At 38.0% G+C, this 10,290-nt stretch overlaps 1 protein-coding gene across 1 annotated transcript; it reads left to right on the top strand.

Moving 5' to 3' along the window:
• Nucleotides 1-1,351: 1,351 nt before the first annotated feature.
• Nucleotides 1,352-2,003, top strand: LOC118859193 (40S ribosomal protein S7). The gene has a single exon (XM_036769653.1). The coding sequence runs from the start codon at nt 1,380-1,382 to the stop codon at nt 1,962-1,964; it is 585 nt and encodes a 194-aa protein (XP_036625548.1). The 5' UTR covers nt 1,352-1,379; the 3' UTR covers nt 1,965-2,003.
• Nucleotides 2,004-10,290: the final 8,287 nt, after the last annotated feature.

Here is a 10,290-nt window from a genome sequence, read left to right as displayed (position 1 = left end):
AATTATCTTTAAGATTCCTTCCATTACTATGACTTGATTAACTCAATTAGCTAGCATTTATTAATGTGTTATGCTCTGTCCTAGGTCCTGGTAGTATAATATAATAAATGAAATAATCATTGCTCACAAAGGGCTTACAACACACACATATGTGTGTATGTATGTATGTATGTATGTATGTATGTATGTATGTATGTATGTATGTATAAAGTCAGACTTGGAGGCATAAGATGATCTGAATTCCAAACCCAGGCCAGTCATTTTACCTCTCTCAGTCTTAGTTGCATCATCTGTAAAATGAGGATAATAATAATACCTACCTCAAAGTGTTGTTATAAAGATTAAATGAGGTAATTTATACTATGCAATTTGTAAACCTTAATGCGTTATGTAAGTGATAACTATTTCTAGTAATGAGACAAGGACATATAAGCCATATGCAGAATAAATACAACTAAATACAAAGTAGTTAAATATAAGATAGTCTGATAGGGAAGATACTTGATACTGAGGGGTTTTCTAATGCCTTGATTGATTTTTAAAGGGCCCTTGCCTAGAGAGCAGCTAGGTGGCTCAGTGGATAGAGTGCCAGTCCTGGAGTCAAGAAGAGGGGCCTTCCTGAGTTCAAATCTGGCCTCAGACACTTATTAGCTGTGTGACCCTGGGCAAGTCACTTAACCCTGGGTAGCAGCAAGCACCATAGCATACGCTGGATGGCCTACTAGCACAGATTCTTTGATCTTCTTTTAAAAGAAAGCAACTTTAAAGGGGTCATCCATTTTCTTTAATTACGTTCATTAGTTCAGGGGAAAAGTCCACCCCCTGAATGTCAGAGAAGATACAAGCAGAGAAAATACAAGCAGAGAAATTAGCACAAAGACCAGCAGACAGGGCTCTTAACTGCCTGAATCAAAGCAATATTGCTATACACTTTACATACATCATTGGATCCAGAGAGCCTTTTCATCTGAGCAATGGGGGGTCTGAACATATGGCTACTCAGAAAATCAAAAGGTCCTTCTCATAAGTGAACCCCCAAAACAAAATACCAACTCAGAGTATATATACACTTTTGGCTAATAGGCTCAAAGCCAGAAGGCATCACATCCCTCATGACTCAGTGCCTAATTAGCTTAGTACCAAAAAGTGTGAAAGCCTTCCTACAAGTAAGCCTCCCCTAAGCAAGCTTCTCTTAATGGGCTCCATGTGAGGCCTATTAATGGGCAGGGAAGATCTTATACCCCATTAACATTATACCCTGTTTGCCTCAGTTTCCTTATCTGTAAAATGAGCTGGAGAAGGAAATGGTAAACTGCTCCAGTGTCTTTTCAAAACAAAACAGAAGCTCTTCCTAGGCCGGCGCTCATCAAGGTGGTGCCATGTTCAGCTCCAGCGCCAAGATCGTGAAGCCCAATGGCGAGAAGCCTGACGAGTTTGAGTCTGGCATTTCACAGGCTCTATTGGAGTTGGAGATGAACTCTGACTTAAAGGCTCAATTAAGAGAGCTGAATATCACAGCAGCTAAGGAAATTGAAGTTGGTGGTGGCAGAAAAGCTATCATCATTTTTGTTCCAGTTCCTCAGCTAAAATCTTTTCAGAAGATCCAAGTACGACTAGTTCGTGAATTGGAGAAAAAATTCAGTGGCAAACATGTGGTCTTTATTGCTCAGAGGAGAATTCTTCCTAAGCCAACAAGAAAAAGCCGTACAAAAAATAAGCAAAAGCGTCCCAGAAGCCGTACTCTAACTGCTGTGCATGATGCAATCCTTGAAGATCTTGTCTTTCCAAGTGAAATTGTTGGCAAGAGAATCCGTGTGAAACTAGATGGCAGCAGACTCATAAAGGTCCATTTGGATAAAGCACAGCAGAACAATGTGGAGCACAAGGTAGAAACATTTTCTGGCGTTTATAAGAAGCTGACAGGCAAAGATGTTAATTTTGAATTCCCAGAGTTCCAGCTGTAAATGCAGAAATGATTAAATAAAGTCCATTGTTCATAAAAAAAAAAATAAATAAAAAATAAAAAAAAACAGAACAAAACAAAACAAACAAACCCAAATGGGGTTATGAAGAGTCAGACATAACTGAAAATGACTCAATGATAACCACAAATTTACTGGAGATCCAATCCCAGGTATATTGGCTGGATGACTCTATGCACAACCTTCCTGGTCTTCAGCCTCCCTATTTGACAATGGAGGAAAGATTACCTCCTGTATTTTGCTCTCCTAGTTCTTGGGCACAATATGGATACACCAATTAAATGATAAATTAGCATTTAGTAAGCACCTGTTATGTTCCAGGCACTATTCTATCCATACTCCTTCTGTATATATACAAGATAAATAGATAATTTGGTGAAAGGTAGGCAAGAATATTGGGGGGAATCCAGTTAGATAGAATCAAATAGTACAAAGCACTGCACAGAGATGTTTCTTTGGCATTTCAAATCATTTGCACTTGCCTTGGCTCATGCTTAGAGGAGTATCTTATAAACAGAGTGAATATTGAACTACGTAGCAAATAAACAAACAAGTGAGTGAATAATTAAATGAATGAATGAATAAACAAACAAGTAAGCTTGAACTTTTGTATATTGCTGGAACGTGCTTTCTATATTTGGAAGTGCTCTTTCAGAAAGATGCAAATGATGAACCATCATTATTAGTATTCATTAAATGCTATATACCTACCTTATTACCATGTTTTGGAAAGTTCAAATTATGACTAGATTAAAACTGCAGAATCATTAGTGACTTCTAAGCCTTATGCAATTGGGGATGAAGGTCAGTAATCTTACAGAGATACTCTTGTGTCCTATATTTTCCTACTGATCCTTTAAGTAACCTGTGACATTGTTTTTCTCTTCTCAAGTATGGGTTAGTTCATTTTGTGGATTCAAAAAAATCAGAGGTGCATGCCCCACAAATCTTTAGAGGTCATCTTGTCCAGTCACTTAATTTTCTGAGCATTTTTGGTTTAACTCCTTCCTTCTTGACCACCCACATTCCCCTGAGCTGGGATTGCTCTTCTCCTTCCTCTCATAACCTGTGCCATGGCTCTCATGGCTGCCCATTTCTCTTCCTCTGACTGATGGAAAATTTGCAAAAGTGACCCATTCAATCAATGGGTGAATATCATCCAATCTAGGTCATCCTTAAGCCTAAGCTTCCCCACATACAGAGCACTCTCTGATAATTAAAATGTCCCTGTAGATTGTACTCCTATATAAATACTTACATCCCTAATATACAAGTCCTAGACCTAATACTATCCTAACAGATTCTTTCTCTCTCAAGGATCTAATTTTTACTAAAGCATTCCACAATTTAAACCTAGCACTTTCAAAATGAAAACAGTGACTGGAGTCCTCAGTAGGCTAGGATCTAGATGACTAACACTCATCTTATACCCATCTTAGGGCTAGTATTGAAATTAAGGTTTTAGCAATCTCCCCAGGATAGGGGTTGAGATGCTTATGAGCAAACAAATACACACCGATTGGGAAAGGTCATCATGCCTGTCCATGCACGTCCTATCAATACCTTGTGCAGAATGTTTTCCTGTCTTAGTTTTTCTATTAGTTAAATAGGGGTGATGAGGATAGCTTCATGGGTTTAGTGTGAATAAGCCCTGATAAAACAACTACAGTTTATAAAGGAATCCTTTGATGAAACACACTTTGATATTGGCTAATTCAAGAATCTCTGTGGAAAAACTACAACTAAACATCCATGTATAACTGCTGAGACTTGGTTTGGACCTTTTCCGTATAGCACATGTGCAGAGACAATGGACACAGCTGGGATTTACAGAGTTGGAGCCAATAGCCACTTTCTGTCTCAGATTCCCAATTTTCTCTGATACATCTCTCTTCTGAAGAAGTACCTTTAAAATCTTTGATCTGGAATTGTGCTGCTTTTCCCTGTCTGATACTGCCATGACTCAGGACATCCATACTATGCTTCACTTTTTCAAGATGAACTTTAAGCCCCATTCCCTCATCTTCATGTAAGATATTAAATTACAATAGTAAGGTCTTTGTAGGAGGGAACACTTTGTGGGTCTTCCACATAGACAATGTGATATATTGGATAGAGGCCAGCCTTGGAGTCAGAAAGAATGGGTTTTGAGTTTCAACTCATTCTGGCTGTGTAATCCCAGTTGGGCTTGTCATTTAATTTTTTCTGTGCCCCAGGTAACTTCTTAAGACCATAAATTGGGGACCATTTTCCTATTTGCATTAGTATAGGGAATTTTCTCACCAGTCTCTCCATCATCAGGGCCGATGAAATTAAAGGTCTAGATCAGAGGTGTCAGATATGTGGTCCTTGACTCCATTGTGGCCTGCAACACTCCAAGTGTGGCTGGGACCAAGTTAAAATGTAATGAGGAAATGTTTAAGAAAATAAATAAAAATATCATAAAGCACAGAACAGTTTAAAACGAAATCAATATGTGGCCCAAAGTGATCCTTACGTATAGATTAATGGCCTCTTTTTGTTTTTAATTCCATTGGTCTAGACCAAAAAATAAAGGATGAATTTTCTCCCTTCCTTTTCTGATCCCACTCCATGAGCTCTATGAACCAGCTTTACTGACCTAATTGCTGCTCTTCCATTCTGCCACTAGTACAGGTACCCTGCCTCCAAACTGTCTATCCCCCAGTCCTGGAATGGTTTTTGTTTTTGTTTTTGCTCACATCTGCCTCTTGGAATCTTTGACTTCCTTTAAGATTCAGTTGAAATGATACCTTTTACAGGAGACTTTTCCTGGTCCTCCAGTTATTAAAGACTTTCTTTCCAAGTTTCCCTTACATCTATTTTGTGTGTCTCTTGTATATACCTATTTCTTTACATGCTGCCTCCCTAATTAGAATATAAGCTCCTTAAGGGGAGGAACTGCTTTTGCCTTTAATTATAACTCCAGAGAATAGCACAGTGATAGGCATATAGTAAGTACTTAATAAATTTTGTTGACTCACTTCCTGTACAGCATTCTTCCAATTTTTCCTTCTCCATCCACCCTCACCCTCTCCTGCGCCTATCAAACTCCCATGAAATATCCAATATCCTGTTTACTTACCCTGATATCTAGAGTCTTCTATATTGGTCCCACACCTAGGTCTGTCCTGCTTCCCCAGTGTTACACACACACACACACACACACACACACACACACACACACACATACACACACACACAAACACACATGTGTGCACACACACACTGTATAAGTATATATACATATGTATATAATATGTATTTGTGTACATACAGGATACCTACAACATAGATACAATGTAACCTTCTAGGGGAAGGTACAAAGAGCACTGAGAAAGGCCTCGAAGAAAAAACGGCACTTGAGCTGAATCTTGAAAGAAGTTAGAGATTCTATTTTAAGAGGTAGAATTGAGGAGGGAGAACATCGTATGCATTGGGGACAATCAGTACAAAAGTACAGAGACAAGAGATGAGGATTCATATATGAGGAAAAACAAGTTGGTCAGTATGGACTTTAGAGCACATGATGGGAAATACTGTGTAAGAAGACTGGAAGGATAGGGAAGGGCCAAGTTTTGAAAAAGCTTTAAATGCCAAACAGAGCCTCCAAAGCCTCTTCCAGCTTTAACATTATTTTTTATTCTGATTTCTCTTCTCACTTTGCTCTTGATTAACCTTTATTAATTTACTAGGATTCCCTCTACCATTCTGGGGTCAGAGCATATGCCACAGGCTATATCTTAAGAATATTTAATCTTGTGGTTTTCTTTAAACCTTGTTCTAGGCATTCACTGAAGCTAGAGTTGCCTGGTCAGGAATACAAAGCGTATGGCTACCTAGGACCACACTTTCTTGGTGCCTGACAACTTCTTTCCTAACCTGGCAAAGACAATCCTTTGAAAAGCTTGTCCCTCTAATCATGACATCTTCAGAAAGAGATTACATTCTGCCATTTTTCTAATCTTCAGTTCATTTCAGCATTAGAAATCCTGGTGATGTTGCACCTTTTCTGAAAATTTTTTTTCTTCTCTTGAAATCTTTAGTCATTTGAGGTTCTATGGATGAGGAATGGAGACCTTTTGCCCTCTTATAAATAATGAAGGCAGCTGCCTCCAGAGACATGTCATAGAAAGAGGCATTCATTGGACAGATTGTGAAGCCTTACTGGATGAAGAAATTGCCTCTCTCTCTTTTTTATGATTACGTGCTTTTGATTGTCAAAAGCAGTCTGCTCCTTTCACTTGGCCCTCTTCTTTCTAACCCCCACCCTGTACTTTAGACTATCATATATTTGTATAAATCCTCAATTTTTCTTTTTTGAGCTCAGTGCAATGTACATTATTACTCATGCATAAAAGATGCACTGAAAGTTCCTACCATGCTGCATAAGTGTTTGTTTTTATTGTGGCGAATCAAGCTCTCAGGCAATGTCTTCAAGAAACAAACATTTACAGCTTCTAAGGTTTGGTCAAGAGTAATACTTATCACCATTTTATCTTTTAGGAACTAAGGAAGGTATCATTAACTAGCTGTGTTAGCTTGGGAAGACCTCTTGACCTTTAAAAGTAGATTTTAGGTTTGTTTGTAAATCTAAAGCTGGGAGGGCCTTTAGCAGTCATCTAGTGCAACACTCTATTTTATAGTTGAAAAATCTAAGGTCTAGTGAGATGTACTTGCCCAAGGTCATTTAGGTAGGAAATAGTAGAATAGACATTGAAATTCAGGTACTATGACAAAAAAGTTTAGAGCTATGTATACTGCCTCTAAGATCAGGGAAGGAAAGGAGGTTTAAAATTATCTGGCCCAATACCTCTCATTTTCCAGATGAGCAAGCTAAGGACCAGATTGGTTAAGTAATTTGTTTAAGATCACACAGGCACGAAGAGGCAGCATTTGAACCCATGGGTTCTGACTCTGTTTAGTTTTCTTCTTCTTCTTCTTCTTCTTCTTCTTCTTCTTCTTCTTCTTCTTCTTCTTCTTCTTCTTCTTCTTCTTCTTCTTCTTCTTCTTCTTCTTCTCCTCCTCCTTCTTCTTCTCCTTCTTCTCCTCCTTCTCCTCCTCCTTCTCTCCTCCTCCTCCTCCTCCTCCTCCTCCGCTTTTCTTCTTCCTTCTTTCTCTTCTTCTTTCTTCTTTCTCTTTTCCTTCTTCTCTTTCTTCTTCTTCTTCTTTCCTCTTTCTTTCTCTTTTTCTTCTCTCTTCTTCTTTTCTTTCTTCTTCTCTTTCTTCTTCTTTCTCCTCCTTTCTTTCTTCTCTCTTCTTTCTTCCTTCTTCTTTTATCTTCTCTTCTTTCTTCTTCTCCTCGTCCTTCCTTCTCTTCTTTTTCTTTCTTCTCTCTTCTTCCTTTTTCTTCTTTCTTCTTCTTCTTCTTCTCTTCTTCTTCTTATTCTTCTTCTTCTTCTTCTTCTTCTTCTTCTTCTTCTTCTTCTTCTTCTTCTTCTTCTTCTTCTTCTTCTTCTTCTTCTTCTTCTTCTTCTTCTTCTTCTTCTCTCCATGCTGCTATTTAGGCATAGTCCTTTAGGTTAGATGATTTCTAAGGTCTACAGTTCTAAAATAACATAATTCTATCCCATATTACAGGCTATGTTATATACAAACCTGGGTTTGAATTTTTCCCACCAAGTATAGATAACACTCTATGAATTCTGAGTTTCCTCAACTATAAAGAAGCAGGTTGAGATTTTCTCTGGGCTGTTAATTTTAAACGGTATTCTACAATATCTTGAAATTTTCAGAAGGAAGATAGTGTCATAGAAAAAAAAAAAGGATGTAAGATATTGTCATGCTTGTTATCACAGCCTCAGAAAGGGAGACCTGAATGATCTTGCTGTGATTGTTTAAATGGAAAAATCTAGTGTGCTTCCACTAGGTCCCCTGTTGATCATTCAGTATGACAAGGAAGTGACCTTGGACTCTTAAAGACTTTGCCATTAGCATGCACCCTCTTATAGGATACCTGCCAAAATGGACAGACTTTGAGTATAAATCCAATAATAGACTGTGTGCTTGTCATCAAAAGACCATCCTATACAAGTGTGGAGAGGCTCATCCCCAGAAGTTGGGCTACTAGGTTTGGCATGTTTTTAACCACATCAATTCCTGAAGATGGTCTATTAAAACATAAATGTGTTGTAGATATAGTACCCCTAATGTTGTATCAGTGGACATAGTACCCCTAATGCAAAAAAAAGAATTCTTAAAATATTGAAGTAATTTAACTTGAGTGTTCTAAAAGTGAACTAATATTTAAAAGTCATCATAAGAATTAGGCCTTTTGATTTGAGATTCCGATATAATCTTTGGAGTATAAATGAGTCATTTTTAATTCTTTTGGGAAGTTGCCTAGATTTTTATATAAATAAAATAAGAGAAATGTCTTTGCATAATTCTGAAGTCTTAAAGGTTATTTTTTCCTTCTGTGTAGCTAAAGCACTTGGAATTCACAAGACAAGTGAGGAAATAAAAATGTTTTTCATTAACGTGCCATATTTCAGAACCTTTTATGTTCAGCATATAAGCTCATAAAAACATATTCCAAGATCTTCAGGGTTGGGAGGTAACCAAGAACCTCATAAACTGCAACTTCCTCCCTTCACAAAGAGGGATGGGCTTGGTGTTAGTTCTTTGAAGAGGCAGATTAGTTGACCACCTCCATGGTGTGGTTTGAGGATGACTAAAAGGCCTGACTGCTTGAACATTCTTTTACTACAGCCTGAAATTGCTACCATTAAAATGACTAACAGGAAGTAGCCTTTGGGAATTATCTCCAGAGGACCACTTTTAAAATACATATATGTCCTTCTATTATAAGATAATATTTTCCCAGAATGGCTCACTGACCTTACTACTTACTAGTAAGGTCTTAAGGGCTAGTTACATACTGCCGATATGAGGATCAGACAGAGTACAGTTAAGGCAGCAGAACCCATTAAATGACTCTTTATCTATAGGCGCAGAGTTGGTTCATAGAATGATAGACTATTAAAGCTGGAAGGGAAAATAGATATCATAATCCAACCTCCTCATTTTACAGCTGTGAAAACCAAGGCCTGGGGAGGTGAATTAACTTACTCAAGATCCAGTTGTCTCTAACTAAAATGTACCTTCACCTTTACTGCCTTGACATAATATAGAATGTACATTACCCCTTTGGTCTTTGTCTTGATTGCTAATTTGGATTCTTCTCTTTTTCATTTTAATTAACCCTGGTCCTAGAACTGCCAGATTCCAAGTGTTGCAATGATGCTAAGAGGGGCAGAGATTTCCCTTTTCCACAGAGGTACATGGTTCGGGCCTCAATTAAAAAGCTCTATTCAGTCCTAATGAAGTCTGACTTCTAAACATAGGGGATCAGGCTTTTCCTATACTCTCTCATTACAATCGAATTCTAAAGTAGCACTCTGGGGAGAAAATTCTCTAACGCAAAGGTTAGGAATGACTCTTGTCTAGGATCACCCCAGAGCCGATTAGCAAGATCCTTTATAAAAAGGTATTCAATATACAAAGTAGATCACGTATAGGACAGCTATTTATTTTCTCCATAAAATAAATACTCAAAACACAAAATACTTGTTATCATACCTTGGCAAATAATGAAAACATGAAACAGTAATCCATAATTCCTATTTATCCTCTCAGGAGATAAAAAATTTTGGGAGATGTAGTATTGCTGAGCAGATACTTTATAGGGTCTGCACTGTTCAAGTAACTCATGTAAGATTTATATCATCTGATAAGTTAGATTTAGCTGAGTCACTTTTGTCCTTTCATTTGGAATATCCTTATGGCACTCCTCTTCTTCTTTAAAAAGCTTTATATTAGCAAAAAGCACATACCCACAGGGCAGCTGGGGAGTACAGTGGATAGACTACTAGGCCTTAAGTCAGGAAGACCTGCATTCAAATTCAGTCTTAGATGCCTACTAGCTGCGTGATTCTGGACAAATCATTCAACCTCCGCTTCCTTCAGTTTCTTCAATGATAAAATGGGGATAATAATAGTGCCTACTTCACAGGATTGTAGAGTGATTTGCATAGTGTCTGCCACATAACAGGTGCTTAACAAATGGTTATTCCATTCCATTCTATCTAATGGGCAACCAAAGACCTAGGAGCTCCTGGCCATTGAAGCTCATAAGATTGCTATCAATGCTAGAAACATACACCTCACGGTTGCTCTTCACTCACCTGTATGAAGAGAAACAAAAACAAAGCAAATTGAAGATTCAGGGTCTTAAGACACCACCATAGCTTCATCTAGACAAGGGCACATACTTTTGCTTCCCTATGTG

This window comes from Trichosurus vulpecula, chromosome 1, assembly GCF_011100635.1.
Source record: "Trichosurus vulpecula isolate mTriVul1 chromosome 1, mTriVul1.pri, whole genome shotgun sequence".
Lineage (NCBI taxonomy): Eukaryota > Metazoa > Chordata > Mammalia > Diprotodontia > Phalangeridae > Trichosurus > Trichosurus vulpecula.
The sequence above is the reverse complement of the archived record's forward strand: the minus strand, read 5'-3'. Positions and strand labels throughout refer to the sequence as shown.